At 39.0% G+C, this 26,811-nt stretch overlaps 1 protein-coding gene across 3 annotated transcripts; it reads right to left on the reverse strand.

Annotated features, from left to right (window-relative positions):
- Positions 1-269: 269 nt before the first annotated feature.
- LOC592814 (glutathione hydrolase 1 proenzyme) lies at positions 270-23,097 on the reverse strand. 3 transcript variants are annotated; one of them, XM_030992339.1, is made up of 11 exons: positions 22,950-23,097; positions 13,431-13,604; positions 12,134-12,357; positions 10,562-10,754; positions 9,464-9,624; positions 8,754-8,900; positions 6,934-7,070; positions 5,039-5,226; positions 3,145-3,385; positions 1,413-1,526; positions 270-546 (listed from the first exon to the last, which is right to left on the reverse strand). In XM_030992339.1, exons 1-11 carry the CDS (start codon positions 22,982-22,984, stop codon positions 400-402), a joined length of 1,761 nt encoding a protein of 586 aa, XP_030848199.1. In that variant the 5' UTR covers positions 22,985-23,097; the 3' UTR covers positions 270-399. The 3 variants fall into 3 exon arrangements, with proteins under 3 accessions (XP_030848199.1, XP_030848197.1, XP_030848198.1); XM_030992337.1 differs by lacking the exon at positions 22,950-23,097 and adding an exon at positions 16,466-17,645; XM_030992338.1 differs by lacking the exons at positions 270-546; positions 22,950-23,097 and adding an exon at positions 16,466-17,651 and having other exon boundaries at positions 1,463-1,570.
- Positions 23,098-26,811: the final 3,714 nt, after the last annotated feature.

The following is a 26,811-nucleotide window of genomic DNA, read 5'->3' on the forward strand; positions in this document are numbered from 1 at the left end:
TTAAAACAACTAGGCGTTGTGGCGTGCGCCTGTAATCCAGCTAACAGTGGAAGTTACAAACTGATTCAGCCGAGGACGCAGGTTCGAAACTGAGTCACGTCTTTCGGATGGTGACGTTTAAAGGTCGGTCCCAGACGTAAATAATCATATCTGATTGATACACGTCTGTAAAAACCCAATACATACATACATTGGCCAGGAGGGATTAGACCACACAGCGTGGTCAGTGACAGGTGGTTATCTCATCAAATCAGCTCTCAATTAACATAAGAAAAAGAGGATCATGGGGGACCAATGGTCACTGATTAGGCATTGTTTTCTACATAGAGGGAGCAAGTAGCTACAAGTAGGACAGTGGGGCTTTAAAACTACCCTATGGATGTGTGGTCTGATCAATGTTTAGAATCCTGAGGGTTTGCCATCTTTCCTGCTATCACAGTATCCTTCCACCCATCCATCTTCCAGACGCTTGATCACCTGGACGACGGCACCGCTGGTACTCTCCTCCACATACTGGCCTTTCGGGATCAGACCATCTATAACATCCTGCAAGTGAACAGATGGAATTGGAATATAACATTTGCAATCATAGCTTTAACATTTTTCATAAAAATTATCGTTTTTTTTCTGCCTCTTTCTGCCTCTGTCTGTTTCAAAGTAACTATTTGTACAGCTTTGGCTATGATGAAGAGTGCACACATTTTCACACTAGCTTTAATAACCAAACAGGGCCAATAATCCTTTCAGGGATTTCTGTTCATGGATTTGAAATTAAGTTGGCACATTTTACATTTCATTGAAACAGAATGCAGAATGGACAAAAACAGAAATTTGTTAAATACCACCGGACTATTAGAAGAAAGTTATGAATGTTTGCACGTTGAGATCACTGAAGGAATTTATATCTCAAATTGACAAAAACTGGTCATTAGACTGTGATGTATTTGGCACGTTGAGATCACTGAAGGAATATATATCTCAAATTGACAAAAACTGGTCATTAGACTGTGATGTATTTGGGGGCACCTCCCCCACTTGTTGTACACTAAAATATATCGTAGATTTCCATTTTTCTCCTACACACCGTATCCTCAGGGGATCTACTAAAAAATCATTGAAAAAAGAATCCTACGGAGTCCAAAATATTAAAAAATTATACTGTCTGTTTTATATTGATTTTATGTGTTAGAAAAGCGAGCGAAAAGTTGTGATAAAAACTGTTTAAATCATAACTTTCTTAAGATTTGTCTAACTTATTGTTTCTCTAATTTTCTCTGATTTTTTCTGCTTCCCCCTAAGTGTATCATAAAAATCCTGGCTTGATTGCAAAATACTCTCAAATACGCATCAGTACAATATTTTGGGGTCATAATTCAAGTTAGGAGTAGTGTCTGGAACAAAAATGTGCATACCTGAGGGAATCCTGGTTCGTACCTGGTGGCATTGGGAAGTAGCTGATTGTGGACACGCCTTCTTTCTACTCCATCTTGAAGACTAGAACCAAACCAAAGACTTTCCATGGTAATCTGAAAGTAAAGAGCAAAGCAAATCAACGACTTTCCATGGTAATCTGAAAGTAAAGAGCAAAGCAAAGGGTTTCCATGGTAATCTGATAATAAAGAGCAAAGCAAAGCAAAGTCTTTTGACTTTTACTGTGCCAAAGGGTTTTCTCGTCACAAAAAATTACTTTTCAAATGCCTTTACTTCTTTTATAGCCATGTATCATATCAAAATAAAAACGATTAAAACAGAAATATTGTGTAAAATTTGTTTAGGAAATTTATCACTCTTTCTAATGATACCAACAGAAAAATTTATTATTGCATCAATTTCATGAATGAAAATTCATTATAGAATATAAAGGAGTTTTTTCAAATGCAATTTTTTATTGCTATTCTCTCTATATTTTTATGGTATTTCCTAGAGACATACCAAACTAGATGGAACTTCGACTGCGCGCAGTCGAAAATGATGCCTCCGTCATAGAGCAATTTTAGAAACCAAAACAGAAGAATTTTTAAAATTCCAGTTCAATTGTAATCCATTAACAGGTTCTCAGAATATCGTGATTACAAGCAATTTCTCATATACATATATGACCCTTTGATCTTTGACCTCATGACCCTAAAATCTACTCAGTTCATTGGCTCTGCAAGATGTCCTGAGTTAAATAGTAATCCATCTGTCAGTTCTAATGAGAATGCTTTCACAAGCTATTTTTGCATACATAATGAGCCAATGACCTTTGACCTTATGAACCAAGAATCTACTCAGTTTATTGGCTCTGCAAGATACATAAATGAAGTTTGGCAGGAATCCATCAATCTGTTCTAATGATTGTACGATCACAAGCTATTTTTTGCATACATAATGTGCCCTGTGACCTTTGACATTTGACCTCGTGACCCCAAAATCTAATCAGTTCATCGGCTCTGCAAGTAACATACATGAACTAAGTTTGGCAGGAATCCATCAATCGGTTCTTGAGATAACGCGATCACGAGCTGTTTTTGCATACATAATGAGCCCTGTGACCTTTGGCCTTTGACCTTGTGACCCCAAAATCTAATCAGTTCATTGGCTCTGCAAGATACATACATGACCAAAGTTTGGCAGGAATTCATCAATCTGTTCTTCAGATAACGCGATCACGAGCTGTTTTTGCATACATAATGAGCCCTGTGACCTTGTGACCCCAAAATCTAATCAGTTCATCGGCTCTGCAAGATACATACATGACCAAAGTTTGGCAGGAATCCATCAATCGGTTCTTCAGATAACGCGATCACGAGAACGGGACGTACGTACGTACAGACGTACGGACGGACAACCCGAAAACATAATGCCTCCGGCTACTTCGTAACGGAGGCATAAAAATTCCCCCAAAACATACAAAGAGGTTAAGGATTTGGAACGAAAGATGGATGAAAAATATATTCAGAGTTGAAAGCAGTCCATAAACATATTTTCTGTGCTGTTTTTTAACTATTTTTGACTAGTTTTAGACTGTGTTATTTTGATTAGTGAAAGTACAGTGTTGAGTCCATGGTTGAAGTAAGGAATTTGGTTAGTGTCAGAAACAACCACGGAGCGATTGTCGCGGAAGCGTATATAGAGCGCAATCCCAACACGTGAGAAACCTACCAGGCTGGTTGCCGTGGTGATTCTGGTGCCTCCGGATGCCCCCACAACGAACTGCACGTCTCCGTCATCGTCCACCATGATGACTGGCGTCATTGAAGATTGAGGGCGCTTCCCTGGTAGGATGAAGTTTGCCGGAGAGGGCGGCACTCCATAAGCGTTTGGAGCTCCGGGCTTGGAGAAGTCATCCATCTCATTGTTGTAGATGATCCCTGTAGTGTTTCCACGCACCTTAGAGCCAAAGCTGGGGAGGGTCGGGGAGAAGAGTACCGTCATAATTGCGAAATTTTGCGAAATAATATCGAGTCACACTTTTAGAGTCGCCGATATCATTAACAATTTTGGTATTCATGATGAAATCCACCATAATCAAGATACCATCAAGCAGAAACTATATATGATATACATGTATTATTATCCTGTCTTTAGCCCAGCTGCTTTAGGACACCAAATGCATTCAAGGAATAAACTCCTACCAGGTACCCATATACTACACCTAGGTGCAGAGTGGCAAATGTATATCGATGATGGACCCATTGTAATTAAACCTATGCACCATGAATCATTATCAGTACGACTGTGAAAGAACAGGATAGTCGTCTGACTTGCCACCACCTTGTGTGTAAGCTAGTGCGCCCCCTCCCCGCTGTTCTCAATGCCGGCTTGGGTTCAGGATGGGCCGGGTCATAAATTTGGTTCACATGACGAAAATTCGTCGTTTAAAATTGAAACCCCCACTTGAGTTTCACTACTCCTAGAGCTAAGCCTAAAGTAAACACTAGCGCTAGACAATGTAATCCCCCTGCCGAGACCTTGGCGAGGTGAGAGAGGGAGAGAGAGATAAGCATGATAGAGGGAGAGAGGAAGGGATAAAGAGTGCTAATTTTCACAATTAGAATTGTTGTTATATCGCCAATTATGGGTCATTTTGCTTCGTTTGAACTTTCATTATGGTCCTCATCTAAATTATAAGTGACTTTTGGACATGAAAATATCTTAAAACAAGTAAAATATATATTTCCTTTCAGGCAGAGCCCCAGTAAGAGTTTGTTTACACTAGTATTACGTAAGATGATGAAGAGTCCAGCTGCCATCCAATATCATAATCTCTCATGCAGAGCCTCAAGGCTCTGTCCAAGTTTTTAACGAGAGATACAAAATTGGGGTAGTGATACCCCATCAGATTTACATTTGTGCCTGTGTTATAGTAGTAGCTCTCTCAAATTTTTAATTGGGGTTCTGGTACCCCACCAGATTACATTGATTCCTGTAATATAGTGGTGGGGTATAGCTTTTCATAATGAAATGAACATATTGGAAGTATATGCGATTTCACAATATTCAATGATCGTTGTCATAGTTGAAATCGAGTCTAAAGTGATGAAATTGTAAATAATAAACTTTTTGTTATGTATAGCTCCCTCTCAAGACTGATATTACTTTAGCTTTAAAACAATGTTTCTTGACTACAATCAACCAATTTGCTATGCCTGTTTGGAACTTATATATCAGAACTGCATATTCTGAGATTTCATGGTCGCAGCTACCATATATATTGGAAATTACCTGGAGCACCAGTAAATTTTGATTATTCAATTGCTCGAAAGCAGAAATGTTTTAGGGGCGAAATTTTCTAGTGCTTAATATACTACATCCACAAGGGCATCCAAATATATAAAAATTTAAAAGAATCACTATCCAACCAATTTTCAAAATATCCCAAGACTTTGCATTATCTTTAATAGGCTACACTTTTCACAAAGAGTAGGGTGTAAACCTGGTGTTAAGTGTGCCTGCATGTACAACAAAAGATCTTTGAGAAAAGCTGCTTTAATAGCCCTTTGAACATCAACAAAAGAAGAAGAAGAAGAAACTTGCGCTGCAGATAAATACTCACTATGTGTTTATAGTACTGGTGATTGAAGCAGCGTTTCCAAACTGGTCTACCACTGAAATGTGGGAAGTACCACTGTCTTCTACAATTGTAAATGATGGTCCGTAGTATTCGGTATCATGGGTTCTATCATCTGTTATCTGTGCACGGAGACCATCAGCATAATCTTGGGAAGTCAGGTTTGCTACAAGCTAAAGAGGGGGGAAAGAAAATCAGGAAGAGTTAAAGAGAAGGTTGAGTTCTGGGAAGAGGTGAAAAATAATTTGTGAGCATTACTCATTCTTATTATGCAAGTGTGGAAGAAAATCAGTTAAGACATGTTCCCTGAAAAGCATGGCTCTTCAAATGCCTTTATATTCTAAATATGCATGTAACATCGTAAAAATCGGGGGGGGGGGGGGGGGGGGGGGAGGGGGGGGCGGCTTTTTACACCACGTGTTCGTGTAGTCCCATATACATCTTTCGGTGCAAGTGTTTGTAACTTTACCAAGACTTGGCCAAATTTCTTATAATTTTGATGATTACAGAACCTTGCAGTACACACCAATACTTATATACTAGATGATCAACCTTTTCTGGTCGGTTCCACAACATTTCTTTCACAATGCAATCACAATGACCAGAACTCAACTTCATCTTTAACAAGAGAGGGGGCAAAGCATGAAAATGATGTTAATTCTCTTGCTATTACTGATAAACTCATTAATTCTTCAAGAATGATTCTTCTACTAGCATTTTTACAATTTCTGCAAATACTACTTATATGCTGCTACTACTACTACTACCACCACTACCACTACCACCACTACCACTACCACCACTACCACTGCCACTACTACTACTACTACCACTACTACTACTACCACTACTACTACCACCACTACTACTACTACCACTACTACTACTACCACTACTACTACCACCACTACCACTACCACCACTACCACCACCACCACTACTACTACTACCACCACTACCACTACCACCACTACTACTACCACCACTACCACTACCACCACTACCACTACCACCACTACTACTACCACCACTACCACTACCACCACTACCACTACCACCACCACCACTGCCACTACTACTACCACTACCACCACTACCACTACCACTACCACCACTACCACTGCCACTACTACCACCACTACCACTACCACCACTACCACTACCACCACTACTACTACCAACACTACCACTACCACCACTACCACTACCACCACTACCACTGCCACTACTACTACTACTACTACTACTACTACCACTACTACTACTACTACTAATATTACTACTACTACTACTACTACTACTACTACTACTACTACTACTACAACTACTACTACTACTACTACTACTACTACTACTACTACTACTACTACTACTACAACTACTACTACTACTACTACAACTACAACTACTACTACTACTACTACTACTACTACAACTACTACTACTACTACTACTACTACAACTACTACTACTACTACTACTACTACTACTACTACTACTACTACAACTACTACTACTCCTTCCACCAGTGCTACTACTGCTCCTCCTAATACTGCTGCTACTGTTACTGATACTAAGGACTACTACTACTACTACTACTACTACTACTACTACTACTACTACTACTACTACAACTACTACTACTACTACTACTCCTTCCACCAGTGCTACTACTGCTCCTCCTAATACTGCTGCTACTGTTACTGATACTAAGGACTACTACTACTACTGCTACTACCACTATTACTACAGCTACTACTACTTCTTTTACTACTACTTATACTAATATTGCAACAGTTACTGATACTAGGGACTACTACTGCTACCACTACAAGAATTCCTGAGAGATTATGATCAGGTTGGTCTGTTCAAATCCTTACTTCTTCCACATCCACAAAGTCTGCATCTCCCAAGGCACTTCTCTTGGCATAGGCAAACTTGAATGCCTCAATGATACGATGGTATGTCAATGTTTCATCTCCGATAGATTGCAGGCTTTCCGGACTGAAACCATAACCTGAGAACACGGGGGTGATACATGTAATTATTAGAGTAGTTCTTTTCTAATAAAAGAATTCTAACGTATATTTGTTTAACAACATTTTTATCAGATGTATCCATTTCAGAATATAACAGAACATTCTTCTTCTTTTTTTTTAGCATTTAGGGATCTATTCAGATACCGGTAAAGCAATTTAAACATGAAAACAATAGTCTGAGAATATTTCACAATATTCATAAGGATATTAGAATCCCGGCCCCCCACTCACGGGTCCGAATGACCACATGCGTGTTGCCAAAATGTCCGGTAAAGGGGTACTTTTCGTGCGACAAAGTCCGGCCCGAGAATTGTAAAAAAAGGGGTGTATTTGACTTTTCACCCGGAGATTTCTTTAAAAAGGGGGTGTTTTTTCTTTTTCTCTCTCATCTCTTTGGACTCCTGAGAAATTATTCTGAATTTAGGGGAGTACAATGAGCATTTTTCCTGATTTAGGGGGGTTTCCAAGGCAGGAAAAGCCAGCGAAAAGCCTGCGAAAGGGGGGTTCGGACATGTTGGCAGTCTTCAGATAGGGGGTGCTTTCAAAAAGTGGGAACGAGCATATGCGTACGCTAAATAACACTGAGTGGGGGGGGGGCGGGATTAGAATCGGGAGAAAAACTTCACTTTAGGCTCAACAAATCTGAACTCCAGAATCATTGAATGTTGTTGGAAGTCTTATGCTCCATCTTTTAATAAAACTCAATGGTCATTGTGATGCTCCAGCAGAGTAACTCTCTCAGTATTATAACTGTTGTCCTGAGAGGCCCTGTACAAATTATAGCTTACACCACAGTGCTCCCACATTGAAAAGATGATATCAAAATGTAATAATCACCTTTAAAATATAATTTGTGTATAGCTACAATATATAAAATCAACCTTAAAGAATCTTAACCTGGCTTTCTATAGGTCAACTGGTTAGGAAGAAAAATAAAGGAGAACATAAAACCCCATGCACAGAACCCCCTTCCGACTTGGGTTCTGTGTACACCCAAATCTAAGGCAGGGCATTTGCATGCTTCGACTACCGTAGTTTACTCCACAACTATTTGTTTTTATGTGTACAAGGAGCCTATTTACACTGCGATATCTCTTAGTAAAAGTAATGTTCAAATCTTGTATTTTGAATACCGTATAGTGACATACAGTAGAACTCCTTACATCGAGATCGAAAACAAATTTTGGTGATTGGAACACTTTAAAGGCTAGGTATTCTACTGACACTACTTGAGATTTATGTATATACTGCCCTCTACTGCTCAAAATATCCCGATGTGTCGACAGCCATTTCCCCAATGCATCACCTACCTCATACATGCCAACATTTGAAAATCAGAAATCTGTACAAATTATGCTATTTTCAAAAAAAAGAGGAACAATCCTAACTCTCCTATTCAATACTACAGACAAATTTGTACAGGAAGAGGAACACCTGCATTAAAATGATAATTATCTTCTCCCAAAAAGAGGAATGTTCCTCTTTAATCTGAACAGTTGGCATGTATGCTACCTGTACAAAAGATGCTTGGGTACAGGAACCGGAAATCGCTCTATGTGCACCTTCACCGACAGATCACGCAATTGAATATACATTACAGCAGTGTTAGTGATGTCAGTAAAATAACTTGCCTTTAAGTTTTAGGGCTCTTTTAAACTTACCTTCTAGTATATTTATGATGAGAGAATACACTGCTCCACTGCATGGAGGGGGACCGGTATAAGTCTTATAATCATTGATTTCTATACTGATAGGAGCCTTGACTGCTACCCGGTACTGGGCAAGATCATCCACACTCACGATCCCACCTGGTGGATCAAGATAAAAAAGACAATGGCTGTTATTTTATACTTATTCAGCAAGGCTGGACGGGACAAGGGAGATGTGAGTCGGTCTAGTGGCACGTTCACTTGGTCAGCTCTCTGTCTTTGCCTATAAACTGGCTCAGGGCGGACCCCGGTCGGAAACTGAGTCACGTCTTTCGGATGGTGACATTAGAGGTTTGTCCCCAGACGTAAATAACCATATCTGATTGATACACATCTGTAAAAACCTAATTACACACACACACACCAGAATTGTCTGAATCTTATTTCTTATCTATTTTACCTAGATACACATAGATGGCACAATACAAGTTCCTGTTATTGTTGTTATCTTGATTATGAATATCATCATTATTACTATCATTATTGTTATTACAACTATCATCAAAAGTGTACAAACAAAATTTGATGATCACCAAAATTTGATGACTGCTAAGAATGCAAATATTTGGCACATGCCCCCAAGGGACTTGTTTCTATTTGGGGGTTGTAAGCCTCCCCCCCCCCCCCCCCCCCCCCCCCTAGGAAGCAATACTGATTTTTACCACTTTCTGCTATTTCTGCTACTATGGTAGCAGCCATTGATCCATTGTAGAAGGCTGCAGCACCCTCTGCGGCCAATGTGCGCATGGTTTGAGCCAGCTTTCGTCTGTACATGGTACCGCCCTCCTTCAGGAGGACCCCATTTTCATCCAACATTATCTCCCTATATGGACAAAAAAGACACAGAATGAAAATATTGGGTTAGGTAATTAGTCAGTAATATCATGACAACTTAAGAAAAATTAAATAATACATTATCTCTGCCTGCATGGTCACTTACCCATCATTAAGTTCCTCTGGCAAACTCCTTACGAAATTGATTCTTGAATGATCAGTTATTTCATGAGGATACAAATTAATTTGTATTTTACCTTTTATATGCTTGTGTATTTGTCTATTTCATTTTTTTTTGCTGCTGTTCTTTGTTTTATCCTTACCAAACAGGGCCTCATGGAACACCACCAAATTTGTGATATAATAATAATAATAATAATATTCTTTAAAGTCCACTCCAAATGTTATTAAGTTAAACCGAAAATGGAAATTCTTTTTGCCCAATTGATCGTGAGCCCGGCAGCCACTGAGCAGCGCCAAATCGACGTTGCTCCATCCCTTATTGTTGAACGCCAAACAAGGTAGCAGCAACTCTGCCAACCTGTATAAAATATCAGAATTAAATAAATAAATATACCAGGCCACTTAAGAAATTTAACCAGACTTTTAAAGAACCTATCTCCCCTGGATGGCTACCCCAGCAAACTCCATCTGCAAGGACAACTAGCAACACTACTACAGACATCCAGTACACAGGGTCCCCTCCTCATTTTGTATGTACAGTAGTTTCTTCTTCTTTCTAAATAATAACAATTACAATAATAGATTTGTCTTACATTGATGAAATTACAACTAGACACGATAATCTGATTATCTGAATTATATAAAACAGACAGGAAAAAAGAAAGAGCACTCTCACCTTGCAGAACTTGCAGCTACATGTGTATGGCATAATAATCAAACCAACCCAAATTACACTTTATATTTGTAAAATTTGTACAACTTATTAACAATTTTAAAAATTTAATTTAACCTCCGGAACTTGCCTCAAGTTTGGATCATCCATGATACGATCACTCTGGCTGTCTATCGCATTTGCCAGGGCTGGGCCTACGGTAAAACCTTGCTCTGCAATCTCTATAGAGGGCTCAAATAGGTCAGCCCAAGGGAGTTTGCCGAAACTCTGATGGGCCTCCCAGTACCCCATTACCTCACCAGGCACCGCAATAGCAAGACCACCTAGAAGGAAACAACAACAATACAGAATCATGAGAATGGCAGACAAATATCAGTAGGTCCGAAGACCAAAGAATTTTGTCTGACATGTTACTGACCTTTTGGAGAAACCGATGAACACGTCCCACTGGAAACTGGAGCCCTGCACGGGATGAGCGCGTCTTTGCCTAAGATGATTATTTCTCATAATTGTATAAATTAAATATGGTAGCTTGGGTCAGATAATTTTTAAAGATAAATTGTATAGATAATAAGGATATGACTTCTCAATCCAACGGTTGCTTGCGGGTTTGAATCCCAGCCCAGCTACAACGTCTTTTGGCAATACATAAATCCACATTGCCACTCTCCACCAAGGTGTTGAATGGGTACCTGGTAGGATGCCAAAGTCATTGTAGTTTGCTCAGAATTGTCAGCATCTGTAAAAAATGGCGCCTGGCTGGAATGGTACCCGAGGAGTGAAGATTGTGCATACATTGCTTGTGGGCAATCCAATAACCAGGGTAATAATACAGTCAAACCTGTCTATAGTGACCACCAAAAGGAAACACAAAAAGTGGTCTTTGTAGACATGTTCCTTTAGTACGTTATCATTAAGTATTTGGCGTCACCTGTGCCTGGGAGGTTAAAAGCGAACTGAATCACTGTGACCCTCGGGTCTCTCCTCCCGGTATAACTGATTGGGGGTGTGCAGGTTAGCAGGTGGACCACTACACCAGGGTTTATCCCCCTACTTTTATATATGAATAGTGCAGTGGGTTCTTTTAAAACGTGCAAAGGTGGTGACTAAGTCACATTCATATATGGTAATCCACCTAAACATTAAAAAACACCCCACAGCAAAACAAAATAGTTTACATTCACATGAATCTTAGATTTAGGTGGAAATAAGTTCCAGCCTTAATGCAAAAAAGGGTGCATTTATAGTACCTTTTTATGCCTAGAATCAGTGTTTTTGAGCGTGTTTCAGGCAAATTGTCATGGTGATAAACGCAAGCCTGTTTTCAAATGTCTTTAGATATGGGTATATTGAAACACCAAAAAAAGTGTGTTTTGAATGTGACATAGATGATAGAGCCAGAATCACATTTCTGAGAGATGATAAACGCAAGGCTTTTATCTCGAATCGTGACGAGGTTGATAAACGCAACATCCCGCAAATCACGTTTGTATAGTGTGGTTCAATATGTACATATAGAAACGCTGATTCTGAGTGGCAAAACATGATAAACGCACCCAAAGGCCAATAAGCATAGTTAGGCCTACTTTATCTGTTTGTTAAACGTCATTGCTGGAAAGAAAACAAAAGATTTGGACAAAGAGTAACACAAAATAAGGAGTAATTTTTTGTGCAGGAAAAACTTTAGACCCCAAGATCTTACCAACAGTTGATGCATCTAAACTCTCATTTGTATACATGTCCGTGGATGCCAGCAGGGGAGCTACTTCTCTGGAATTCAAGAAAGATGGCGTCTCTGTTTCTCTGTCATAGTACATTATGAAGCTGCCTCCACCTATACCTGCACTGTGGGCATTGAACAGTCCCACGCATAGTAATCCAGCGATGGCCGCATCCATGGCACTTCCTCTATTTAAAAGTATATCCCTGAGTACCAAAGACACAAACAAAAAACATGGTTGGGGTAAATGAACATCAGTAAAAAAATCCTTTCATTACTATGGCCTATTTCTTTCAGAATGAATTTTCTTGGCCTTGATAACAATTTCAACTAAAAAGATCAAATAAGGCATATCATCTACAAATTTATGTACCGGTAATCAAACTCATTTTATTAAATTCTTTTTGCGCTACAGTTGACGAACGGAACAAACTGCGGGCCACCACGATCAACTTTTGGCACACTTACAATGTTCATTTACCATACACTTTAAATAATAATGTGCCAGTCTCGGGTATCATTCTCTAAGCGAATAAAGAGGTAAGAAAGGTGGTTAGAAATATCTCATTCTGCAAATAGAAGTTCAAGACATAAACAATCATTCAGTCATTCAGTCATCATGTCTTTTTCTGAAGTTCATTTTCATACACGTATTGTTCCCTGATCAATATCAAACTTTATGAATTGCAAACCTCCTTTGAATATTACATGTAAGACAGAAAAAAGCAAAAGTGAAGTAAAGGTAAAAAGTATGGGTTACTGAAGGAAAGTTAAAATAGAGTAAAAGTAAAAGTAGCGGTGAAAGTAAAGGAAAGGAAAAGAAAGGAAAGGAAAAGAAAGGAAAGGGGAAAAAAAGGGGGAAAAAAGGGGGAAAAAAAGGGGGAAAAAAAGGGGGGAAAAAAAGGGGGAAAAAAAGGGGGAAAAAAAGGGGGAAAAAAGGGGGAAAAAAAGGGGGAAAAAAAGGGGGAAAAAAAGGGGAAAAAAAGGGGGAAAAAAAGGGGGAAAAAAAGGGGGAAAAAAAGGGGGAAAAAAAGGGGGAAAAAAAGGGGGAAAAAAAGGGGGAAAAAAAGGAGAAAAAAAAAGGTAAAGTAAAGGGCAGGGTAAGGATAAAGGATATTAAAAGTAAAACTATACATGTAGGTAAAAGTAATTTTTGAAGTAAAAAAAATTGTAAATGTAAAGTAAACATTAAGTAAAGGTAAAAGTAAGGGCAAGCATAAAATTAAAGAAAGTAAAAGCAAAAATACAACAACTTACCCGACCTCCCTTTTCATCTTACCTTCCGACCTCAGAGCAACGAGCTGCGTCGGCAGCAACAGCAGCTTCTCGGTAGACATAGCCTGTCCTTGGACTCGGCTCACTCTCACTGTCCCTGCCGTAGATCAGGCCTACAGCTATACCGCATCCTATTGCTACACCGAGGATGAGGATGATCAGCATAGACGCTAGGAGTCTACAGGACGAGACGAAGAAAGAATGAAAATGGAATATTAATTACATTTCATTTCATTTTTTTAATTTCCACATCAAGATAAAAGATCATCAATACAAGATGATATAACGAGATATCCAAAGTGGGTGGACATGAAAAGCACATTAATGGCTTGTTAAAAATAATCCTCACCAAATTTAAAGAATAATAATAACTTAACAATATATAATTTACAACAAAGTCAAGATTTTAAAAAAGGAAGATAAAGAAAATAGAGAAAAGAAGGAGGAAACATTGCATAAACATTGACATTGTAAGTATTTAAAATGAAAATTGTAAGAGTATATTCCTTATTGTTTATGGCCACATTAATTTTATTAATTAAATCAAGTATTGCAGTTGCTGTTGGATGCCTGATTGGATAAAAGTGGTGACATTAGTATTGTCTAGCAAAGAAGCTGATGTTTCTGTTATCCGTAGAGGACAATCTATGACTGGTCGTAAACAAAAACTGGACAAAAGATCTATAAAAGAATTGACTTTTTAATTGAAACCTATTTTGAATGGACTACATGTAGATGCTAATAGTAGGGTGCTACAGGGTGAGATGGAGAAAGGATCGGTGTTTCAGTCAAACCTGCTTTATAATATTAGTGACCAACTATGCTAATACACTGTACACATTGTAGAAAGACAACCTCTAGAGACCACATTCCTGTTTTCCTTGATCCATGTGTGTCGCTGAAAGATACAATACTCATTCTATATAGCGCGAATTACAATTAAGTCTCTAAGCGCTTCCAAACTTAGATGTATTACCCTGGCTTTAGCTGTGCTGGCATTATGGCGCTCTAGCAGTTTAAGGAATTAATTCCTGCCAGGTGGCAGGTACCCATTTACATCACCTGGGTCGAGAGTGTGGCAGATGTACTGTAGATCAATTTCTTGCCAAAGGACATGTATCAAAGGACATGTACAGTACACAAGATGTAACTCATGTAAAGTGAGTGGTCTAATGGACGATGTATGAATTTCACTGTGGAAGAATACAAAAGACGGGGAAAGGGTAGAAAGAAATTTAAGAAGTTTGCAGATCATATGATTGTGCTAAATCCTGAAGCTTCACTACACACAGTCAATTAATAACAATGATTTATGATAATGATGATGCTGCTGCTTCTGCTGATAATAATAACAACAATACTAATACTACTAGTAGTAGTAGTAGTAGTAGTAGTAGTAGTAGTAGTAGAAGTAGTAGTAATAGTAATAATAATGGTAATAATACTATTGATACTATAAATAACAATAATAATTTAAAAAAATGATACTTACAGTCAAAAGTGAAATGCACTGTTGTTGCAAAATGCACTGTTATTGTCAACAGTGACCCCTCAACATCATTCAATGGTCAAAACACAATCCATCCTCCATACAAATGGAGAATTCTCTCACTGTTGTCAATAACAATGCATTTTGCAGCTTTTCATTTTTGACTTGGCCCCATATTCATAGTTAATTACTGCACATTCCATGATTACACAATCTTTAAAAAATGGGGCACCATTGTAAAGGGAAATAAACAGGCTTTTTAAAGTTCATATGAAATTTATAGCAACATGAGAGATATCATCTCTCAAACTTGAATTGAAGAACTATTTTTGAGGAGTTTATTTCAGTTCTGAGATCAATCAGTTTGCTAAGTTATGTGTCCGTACAAATCAATAAGGTATAAAAAGGCAGAGGAGGGGTTCTGGTTTTATAGATTTGGGGACAAGTACAAGAATTGTATCAAAAATCTCATGAGACAACAGAATTAGTAGGTTATAAAGTTTATGACAGTAGTTGAATTACTGTGTACATTTCAAAGTTCATGGACTTTGCATATTTGGGTAAAGTTCAAACTTAAAGTGTTTTTTTCTATTAAAAAAATAGATCAGTAGTCCATTCTCTCTGTTTTTACAAAACCACAACAAAGTCTATGTTATTTCAAGATTTTGATTTTAGAACCACTAAACAATTTAATAGTGGTATTTCGGCAGTATTCAAGTACTGTTTTGTACTATTTTTAGACTTACATGTATTTTTTCTGTTGATTTTGAGGACCATTCTACAAAAGCCCACAAATAAGCCTTCCTAAGCCTAAGTTGTGAATTGCTTTTAATACCGGTACACATGATTGCACAACACAACTTGCTCAATATTGCAATACATGTAGTTTGCAGTAGAAAAAAATGCTTTTATACCGTTTGTTTGCATAATAGCACTTGGCAACAGGGCAACCTTTATATGTTCACCGTTTGTAGCACATGAATGAAGATCCACAAAGGAGACCATCTATGCCCAGCAAAGCTGTATCATAATATATCATTACAAGTACTGTACAGTACTACTGGTACATGTACAGTCCATTTTGCTTCGAAATTATCTTATAATCCACTGTCCATTTGATACATGTTTGACCATGTACATACACAGTACAGTACATGGGAGTGGGCCTATTCAGCACCAGTACATGTAGTATCTATAGGCCGGCAGTGAAGACAAAACATTTGTAGAATTTCACCTCTTGACATTTTCACAAACGCATCTTTAGGAAATATTTTTAACACATTCTTATCACGTAGTATTAAAATTGATGTTTTAAAAGACGCAATCATGGCCAAAATCCATGCAAGTATTGGCGATCAATTAAACTCTCATAGACCATGTAGACAATGATAACATACAAACATGTCGTAGATATTAAGCTTATACTAGTCCGAGTTGTCACTCATCCAGAATTAGACATGATCCATGCATGTACCCAGTACAAGTAGTAGATACATTCTTTTAATTTGTATCACACTTGACCTAGCCCTTAAACCTTGAAATCATATTACCTTTTTCTGCATGTTCTTTGACGACCTTTGTAATAAACATCTGATGATTTTCTGTTTCCACCAAACAGTGGGTCCAGCTCCTCGCTCTCCCCTATGTCAACCTGCGAGTTGTCCATTGCTGTGTAGTTGTACTTTCCAGGCATGTTTTCTGCACATTCATTGCCCACTAAACTATTGCAACCCTTGTCAATGTCCCGTTTGTTTTCATCAGCACTTTGTCCGGGCCAACTTTCCCCAAAGTTGGGACTTTGATCAATACAGCTATGCAATACAACCTCTGACTCTGCACTGGCATCGTGATCACTACAATCTGCAGTGTCACTGTCTATTGACACAAGTGATGTAAGTCTAACACAGTCATCATTGTTGGTCTTACTCTTAGGCTTGGCACTAAACCAAAATCTTCCAATGCCGGCCTGAGCGTTAGACCATATTCCATCTTGTTTTTTGTCCTGTGTTTCAACGTCCTGGCTTCCGATTAGGGGTGATGCAGCTGCATTCAGAATCAGACTTTTCAGAGGCTGATCTGAATAACAAACTTTGATCTCATCATTTTCCACAACTGTCTCAGATTCTGGTGGATGCTGCTTCTCTTTCCGACCGTGAAACAATGAGATCACATTTGATACCAATTTATCGGACCAATTGTCAAAGCGGTTTTCAATTTCAGGTCGTTTACGTTTTACATGAGCCAAAGATGAACTGCCACCACCAGTCCAAAGGTCTTTCTCAAATAAAACGAGATCCTCTTCTGAGCTAGCTGCAAGGAGATTTCGGTAGTCAATGTCTTCATCATCTTGCATGTCGGCCTTGGAATTTGACCATCTTCATCCACACACACTGAACTCTGAAGAGCCACAGATTGGAGAAAGTACAAGTACAACAACAAGTGCAACATCCAACTCCAATGTCATTGGATGGGGCAGCCTTAGCTGAGCCTGAGCTGAGCCCGAGCCCAGTTTTCAAGATTTTAACGAATAACGATATTTCATTCCCTATGCCTGGTCTAATTTAAGTGAATGACAAAACAGGGAGCATGCAAATGGCAGTGACAACTTCCGTTGTACTCAAGACGAACGCAATCACGTTGGTAAGCTTTGCGGTATCACTGAGTGACAGACACTGTCAAAACATTTAATATCTTGGCATATCATACCGTACTTCCGGCCGCGCTAGCCCTGGAGTGGAGTACGTACGCCCAATTCACTGCGCTAATGATGCGAGAGCGGAGGAAAACAAGGGAAACTCCCTGCACGTACGATATATACATACATGTACGCATCGGGATCCTCATCATGCGTCACCTATGTGATACCCACATTCGTTTGTTCAGCTTTAATTGAAATTATGATTTTCGTTACAATAACTAAAAGTGGTGTATTTACTGCAAATATGGGTGGGAGAAAAGAAAACAAGAATAGAGCCGAGGGTCGAGGGGGAAAATAAAGAAGGGGGGGGGGGGGGGGGGGTGAAAAGGTGGAAATTTTCCGGAGGGTACCTATTATATGGGGGTAATTGTCTTGGGGATAATTATCCTCGGGGCGGTAGTCCTGGCGGGGGGGGGGGGGGGGGGGGGGGGGGTTAATTTTCTAGGGAGGTGGACTGTCCTTGGGGGAAGTTTTCCGGGAGGGTTATTTTCCAGGGGGTGATTGTCCTGATACGATATTGACTATTTAAATTATTTACGAAGCATTTGCACAAGAAGCGGGTAATCTTGTCTTTTTCAGTGTGGAAACTTATTTTCCCTAAAAAAAAAAAAAAAATCGGTGCAAACTAGGGATTGTTCATTTCTCATAAGATTCATTCATAAGGAAAGTCGATTATGATAATAATGAGAAGTAGAAGTATATATTATAATGTTCTTAGTAATGATAATAATAACGATAATAATAATAATAATAATAGCAATGATTATTTAAAAAAATATTTATACAAAAAATAATGAAAATAATATTGATAATGATGACAATAACAATGATTATAATAATTATGGCAATAAAAATAAAACTAATCAAAGATTATGCTTATGATTAAAACTATTTTATTTTATTTTAATCTTTTCCTTTGTTTCTTTTAACTATCACTTTCCATCTCTATAGATTCTTCCTCCTGGGGCCCGTTGCATAAAACTTACCATTGATGATAACTTTACCACCAATGGCAACTACCATGGTAACAGGGCTCAACAGCCAATCAAAATCAAGGTTACCATGGTAGTTACCATTGATGGCAAAGTTACCATTGATGGCAAAGTTACCATCAATGGTAAGTTTTATGCAACGGGGCCCAGGTCCTTAAAATATTTTTTTCAAACGGGAGTTTCTTTTTCAATAATTTATCAGCCGGAGTCCAATCACGAATCATTTCGACATAAAACGAAGGTATTTTCCTATCAAACATAGAATGTATCCCAGATAGCAAAATATCTGGGGCCCATCTGGGTTTTGTATAGGCTGACTAAAGCCCACGTGGCCCATACAAAAACCAGATGTATACCAGATGGGCCTTCCCACCAGAACCCACGCATATGGGCCCCATGTGGGTTTTTGGTGGTGAAAATCGCACGTCGAACATCGGCTGGGCCCAGCTAAAAACCAGGTGTATACCAGGTGGGCCTTCCCACCAAGAACCCACAAGTATGGGCCCCATATGGGCCCCATGTGGGTTTTTGGTGGTGAAAATCGCACGTCGAACATCGGCTGGGCCCAGCTGAAAACCAGATGTATACCAGATGGGCCTTCCCACCAAGAACCCACAGGTATACGGAGCCCACGTGGCCCATATAAAAACCAGATGTATACCAGATTGGCCTTCCCATCCAGAACCCACAAGTACCAACACATATAGGCCCCATATGGGCCCCATGTGGGTTTTTGGTGGTGAAAATCGCACGTCGAACATTGTCTTCGCCCAGCTGAAAACCAGATGTATACTAGATGGGCCTTCCCATCCAGAACCACAAGTATATGGAGCCCACGTGGCCCATAAAAAAACCCATATTGGCATTCCCACCCAAAACCCACACGTATACCAATACATGTGGGCCCCATGTGGGCCCCATGTGGGTCTTTTGGTGGTGAAAATCGCACGTCGAACATTGTCTTCGCCCAGCTGAAAACCAGATGTATACTAGATGGGCCTTCCCATCCAGAACCACAAGTATATGGAGCCCACGTGGCCCATAAAAAAACCCATATTGGCATTCCCACCCAAAACCCACACGTATACCAATACATGTGGGCCCCATGTGGGCCCCATGTGGGTCTTTTGGTGGTGAAAGTTTCACATCGAGCATCGGCCGGGCCCAGCTAAAAACCAGATGTAAACCAGATGGGCCTTCCCACCCAAAACCCACAAATATATCCCAGAATTTGCATAATGAATATGGGGTGCGTGAACATTTATGTTTTTTTACAATTTATCTGAATTTACAGGATATTCCCTATTTACTGATGATTTAGTTATATGCAATTATTCATTTCGAAAATACTACAAAATGTAAATTACTAATATTTAAGACATTTCACTACTTTGTATAAATTTCATTTAATTAAACATGAATTAGGAAAAACACTAACTATGATCTAAAACAGATTCAATAAAATACAAGTATATGGAAATGTCTCATCACAGCAAATTATAACCAAGTCTTCTTACCACCAATGCCTTTACATTGGAAATTTTAGACGATGTGTTGTTGCCATTGGCAAAATTAATTAGTACAAGTGCTTCATAAGCTACTAATTAAGTTTGCTAATTGGAGCTTTTAACTGGTTGAAAGTTGTGCCAAATGGTACGACTGGTCCAGTTAAACCCAACTGGTACCCTGGAAATTGAAATGGGATAAATGAATTCAACTGGGTAAAAATAGAACCCATTTAAACGATATGAAGCCCATTTAAAACCACATTGGTCCATACGGGACCAGATCAAACCAACTTGGCCCAAATGGATCCCATATATAAAACCGCTTATAGCCCGTATGGGGCCCATATAGAACCCACTTGACCCATATATAGAATGTGGTAGGTCCCACATAAAACCCACATGGCCCATCTGGTGCCCAAGTGGGTCCAATCTGGGCCGCCATCTGGGGCCCACAAGGGGCCTATCTGAGACCCATCTGGGCCAAATGGGCCAAGTGGGCAATAGATGGGCTGGCCCATCTGGGCCAAGTGGGCCAGCCCAGTTGTAACCAGATAAAACCCAGATGGGCCCCACAACATTTTGCTATCTGGGATATTATGTACTTGAAAATCACAATTTGATATCAAATTTAGACTTCCAAAACGAGTAAACCAGTAATTTCCCAGTTTTTCCCATATTGACCATCATCCCTAACTACCTAAGCCTGAAAATGAGCACTTTTTTTTCCACATCAACCATTTTCTGCCCACCGTTTGCATAATTTAAAAACATCACATCTTCTCACCTTTTCTACTCTTGTGTTCCAAAGTTTGAAAAAAAACATTTTATTCAAATTCTTTATAATCATTGGTGGAACTGAATCAAAATAAGCAGGTGTACTCATTGGCTTATTGCCAGACTAGTTTTTCTTTTTTGCGCCAATTACCTAGAACCCGTTGCATTTTTGTCAAAATATCCTCCCCGGCAGTAAAAGCCACTTGTTCATAACAAAAACAAGATGTTTTACCGGATCTTCTATCCATGTCAAATCAATGTCTGGCAGTTTCCATCTTTTGTCTTTCTTATACCTATCCAGAAAAGTGATTATTTTTTTATTTTTTTTTTTAATTTTAGGACCCACCACTTTTCCAAATTCTTATAATTCATTTAAAATTACTTCTAATGACCCGATATCCCCCACAAAGAAAGTTGTATTATCAGCATATACTAATTAATTGTATTACCTTTACCTCAAATTGTCCACTGATTTTGTTGAAACATATACCTGTAATATGATCATTTTTTACGTATCTTGTTAGCCAACAAATTCAGCTGCGATGACAAACAAAAGTGCAGAGAGGTGACAGCCTTGCATGACGTCATCCCCCTCTTTACTTGGAACTGCTCTGTTATCCGGCCATTTACTGACCTTACTTTTTGTACACGGTGCGATGATCTAAACTATGATGACGAATATCAGTTGAAACCTTTTTTTTAATTGCTTGCACTGAGACTGGATTGTAGTCTGTATAGATCATCAAATGATGTGAGCTCAAACAAAATCTTGCAAAAAAGGAATGGACAAGTTTTGCCATCGATTGACCATTAACTAATTTGTATGACAAATCATTAGCGTATGCTATATTTTGCACCACTTTATCAAAATGCACCTTTCACCAGACATCGATCGAATGCAGCGCAAGAATACATCCGTCTGGCCTAAAATCAACTATGAAATAAAGGAAAATAACTCAACACCCTCTCAGACCGTACGGCGGAGAAAACAAACCTTCCAATGGACAATCGACCTCTTACAAACAAACAATAAGAACAACAACAGCAACAAAGACAACAACTACAACAGCCACATTGTTATTTGCTACTCGGCCGCAATTCAGCCCCGGCCAGCAAAACGGTATTGTTAAAGTGTAGGACTTAAAAGCAAAAACAAAAATGAAGAGAAGGAAAACGGGGTTCACGTATTATTAGGTATAATCCTAACAAAGAAATGGTAGTATGAATTGTGAATTAAATGATTATGAACTCAAATGAATTAAAGCCCCACTCTACTACTTGTAGCTACTAGCTCCCTCTATATAGAAAACAATGCCTAAGCGGTGCCCGTTTGTCCCCCATGATCCTCTTTTTCTTATGAGAGCTGAGTTGAGGAGATAGCCACCTGTCAGTGAACACGCAGGGTGGTCTAATCCTTCCTGGCCAAACAAGTAGAGACGGGCTTTAAAAAATCCTCAAACCTTAAACTCCATACACTACATCAAATGCATAATGGACCTGTTTAAGAATTCTTTGCAAATATCTAAATAATCAATGGCGAATTTGAATTAAAAATATGTTCAGTTCAGTTCAGTTTAGTTTCAGTTCAGTTCAGTTTCAGTTTATTTTCATATTTCACATGTTGTATAATACATCATTACATTTGGCATGTTACATGTTTGTAGTCATTTTTGGATGCATTTATACAAACAAAAAGAATAAGTAAAATAAAGGAAGAAATATGATGGAGCCTAAAGAGAAAGCAATGCTTGTAGGTCATAGGCTCCGGAACTTATAACAATGATAGAGTCTTGCGTTTATTAAATAACGTAATTGAATTAAATTGAAACTTATTATGAAGAAAAGATAAACAATGTTCATATACTTAGCAATATTTGTATTACATTTTCACTACCCGTACGCAATGGCAATTCCCATAGGAGCATACCAAAATGTCGGAATCATTTGACAGGGAGTGTTAACACGAATGTGAAGAACATTTTGAAAGAAATAAACGCAAATCTCTGCATCAATACTCAAACCTTTCACAAGAGATATAAGTCTAAAATGATAGCCTACTTACATGTACTTGGGCGTTGGATTGGAGATATTTCCCATATTGATGACAAGGAGAATATGAAGCTAAAGCCCCCAAATGAAGACTTACAGACAACTTTACTCACCATTCACGAGCAGAGTTTACTTTCAGAACATCGCTGGCTCAGTACTGATCATAGTATGGTGGAGCGCACTTGATGTGTTCGGCCAGGATGGTGGAAAGATTATATATATCACCGAGTGCACTAATTGAACATATCCGGTCATTAGTTCGAAGAAAAATCACTGAAACAAAATCATTGCTAGTAGCCATACTGTATAGACTGCAATTTGTAAAAATACCAATATTCGGGCAACCTTGAATGAATTGAAATGAATATATTTTCATTTGCAAGATACAAAATTAACCATACGGTATGGAATGCAATTTGAAAATACCAATATTCGAGCAAACTTGAATTAAAGGTAGGTTGATATCCAAATACAAGTTGATTCCTGTTGATGTGCAGGGCTGTATACAATTACATATTTTGTTATTCAAACATCTAAATATATTTCATAGATTTTTAATATGTCTAAAAATATTTTTCTTATATCTGATGAGCTCCACCCTAGAAATGCTCCAGATCTCATTCATCTTGTAACATCATGGTGACACCCCTCCCCTTCGCAGAAGTATTCTTTTCGAGTTTAAAGCTATGGTAAAAAATCAGAGCAGCGACCGACCGATCAGTAGCCTGCTCGGTCGCTGCTGGAATAGGCATCGCCCAGCGATTAGGTCGGTGCCCGGGCGGCGACCGCACCGAGCGTATTTTGGGCGGCGAGTGAAAAGCGAGCAGGCGCCGCCCAAATTTTAACTCCGCGCTAAAACTTCAGCGGCGACCGAGCGATGCCCTAAAAACACAGAATTGGTTAAAAACTCGCCGCTCGGCCGCCGAGCAGTCTACTTTTGGGTAATGTGACCATATCATAACTTTGGGCTAAAAAACGATGCTTTACTCACGGGGGGGGGGGGGGGGGGGGGGGTACTCAGATTATAATCGGACGGGGGTGTGCGGCTGAGACCTCCGAATCCACACCCACATCCAAGGGTCCTTTTGCTGTAAATAGGTACCCATGTCTAAGGATTTTTTGGTGAAAAATGGACCCATGTCTAAGGATTTCAAACTTTAAATATTACATTTTTAAAGCTGTAATAATACCCTCCAGCAAAGCATAATTTATAGAGAGTCAACGCTAATGCGTATTGATCTTTAGCACTGCACTACGTGTTAAAAGGCAGCATTTAAAGATAAACTTGAGTTCTGGTAATGCGATTGCATTGTGAAAGAAAAGGTGTGGAATGGATCAGAAAAGTTGATCATATAGCATGGTGTGTAATGCAAGGTTCTGGAGTCATCAAAATCATCATAAATTTGGCAGAGTCTTGGTAAAGTAACAATCACTTACACAGAAAGATGTATATGGGACAAAACACATGGTGTCGGGGTCACTACTACCCAGATTTCCTTATCTTTATATGCTCATTACTCAGCCAGTATACATTTTCTTCAAAAATTGTTTGGCACATGAAATTTATTTGTAATCTTGAACATTCAGTGTAAGTTTCGTTAGATTCTGTGAGAATTCATTTTCTTTTTTTTACCGGAACTCAAGTTTATCTTTAATACATGAATAGTCAATACATTCATATCACACAGATGCACACAATCATACCGATGCGGTTGATCGGCAAGTTTGACAGTGGACTCACAATTTGATTTTTTAATTATTCTTTCTAACATCGGAAAGTTGAAAAGAATGTATTTTACTGTTATTTAGGTGTCATCAATCGTCACTAAAGTACCTATTTTGGGGTTTTACTGAGCTTTTGTGAGACTGTCAATGTATTAGTACATACTGAAACCAAAATAACTCAAATTTTCTGCTGAATTTACGTTGTTAGAATTTTGTTTGATTTTTACACATGTCCCTCTTTATCATTCTGAAATATGGGGGCTTGATTACTTGATAAATGATACGAAAGAATTTGAAAAATGCTACAAAACATTATTACCCGAATCCCTAGAACTGAATTTGTTTAAAGCTCTCATTGGCATTAACAGATCAGCGATGAATAGCGCCATCTTTGCGGCTGAAACCAGACGATTTTCCCTCGCACTAACAGCATTATAAACTCCTCCGAAAAAAAAGCTTAGTAAAGCAAGCTTTCGTTTAGAGCAAAATCAACTCTTGCAAAAACATGAAATCCTTTTAAAACTCATTAGGTTTCTCTTACATCTGGCAAAACCAAATACATTGTCTATGAATAGGTTAAAGCAAGCCAAGGGTGTCGATTTGTATCCGTGGTTGGGGGGATGATAGGTGCCAAAATATTTTTCGGCAATGGATCAAAGCAACCAAGAGGTAGAAGCGTGTGGCAGGTTGCACCCCCTCCCCAAGGGCGTAACCAGGATTTCATTTTAGGGGGGGGGGGGTGGTAGGGAGCACGCGAATCATTTACAGAGCGCGCTCCCTAGGAGGTAGGGTGCAGTTTCCCCCCTCCCCCGCGAAGCGCGGAAGCTTTGACGTTTCATTAAATTATTAGAGAAAGAAGACGATTCGTTGGACCGTTCTTGACTCTTAATCCTTGTTTGAATCAAGTTCCCCTTCATCCGCGCGTAGCGCGGAAGCTCTGACGTTTCATTAGATTATTAAAGAAAGAAGACGATTCGATGTACCATTCTCGACTCTTAATCCTCGCCTGAATTCAGTTTCCCCCCCCACATTCCGCGCAAAGCGCGGAAGCTTTAACGTTTCATTTAATTAACAGAGAAAGGAGACGATTCGTTGTATCGTGTCCTTGTCTGAATTCAGTTTCCCCGCGCGGAAGCTTTGCAATTCAATAAATTATTACTCTTAATCCTTGTCAGAATTAATTTCCGCCTATCCCGCGTTAAGCGCGGAAGCTTTCACGTTTCATTAAATTTTTAGAGAAAGAAAACGATTCGTTGTATCGTGTCCATGTCTGAATTCAGTTTTCCCCCTAACGCGCAAAGCGCAGAAGCTTTGACGGTTCAATAAATTATTACTATCAATCCTTGTCTGTATTCATTTTCGCCCATCCCGCGCCAAGCGCGGAAGCTTTACCGTTTCATTAAATTATTATAGAAGGAAGACGATTCGTTGTATCGGGTCCTTGTCTAAATTCAGTTTCTCCCTCTCCTGCGCAAAGCGCGGAAGCTTTGACGTTTCTTTTAATTATTACTCTTAAATTAATCCACGTCTGAAATCATTTTCGCCCACCCGCGCGTAGCGCGGAAGCTTTCACAATTTTTTTAATTATTAGAAAAAGAAGACGATTCGTTGTATCGTGTACTAATTTGACGTTTCATTTAATTATAACTCTTAATCCTAGTTTGAATTCAGTTGCCCCCTCCCGCGCAAAGCGCGGAAATTTTGCCGTTTCACTAAATTATTAGAGAAAGAAGACGATTCGTTGTACTATTCTCTATATTAATCCTTGTCTGAATTCCGTTACCCCACATGATGTACGTATGGAACGTTCGTTCGCAAATCTTTGCATGCACAGCCTGAGTGGTGGGTATCATGTTATCTCCCGGCAGTGCTTGTCGCAATAGCTTCTGGAAAGGAATTGTATACTAATGTTATCTGTTAGTGTTATCAGCCACTAATGAGGCCCATTAGTGACTATACAAAATATATGCTCTTCCTGGCTATTTGGGAATGTTGTCAGTTTGCAACAGAACTGGAGAAACGCAAATTTTGTTGAAAATCATGTGATATCACGAACATTTATAAATCACTTGTATGAAATTGAAAATAAGTCATGGTTGGATGTTATTTTTAGCAACTAGTGAACTATCTCATAAGTCATACTAATGTCC

Source organism: Strongylocentrotus purpuratus, unplaced genomic scaffold (genome assembly GCF_000002235.5).
Source record: "Strongylocentrotus purpuratus isolate Spur 01 unplaced genomic scaffold, Spur_5.0 spur5_scaffold_2, whole genome shotgun sequence".
NCBI lineage: Eukaryota > Metazoa > Echinodermata > Echinoidea > Camarodonta > Strongylocentrotidae > Strongylocentrotus > Strongylocentrotus purpuratus.

What these genes read in the sequence shown, in the direction of transcription:
- LOC592814 (XM_030992337.1), bottom strand. Translation starts at nt 17,268, where the DNA reads ATGCAAGATGATGAAGACATTGACTACCGAAATCTCCTTGCAGCTAGC. An exon ending in CATCATAAATATACTAGAAG is followed by an intron (nt 7,071 to 8,753) that starts GTAAGTTTAAAA and finishes CCGTGTTCTCAG; the next exon opens with GTTATGGTTTCAGTCCGGAA. An exon ending in ACGAACCAGGATTCCCTCAG is followed by an intron (nt 547 to 1,412) that starts GTATGCACATTT and finishes GTTCACTTGCAG; the next exon opens with GATGTTATAGATGGTCTGAT.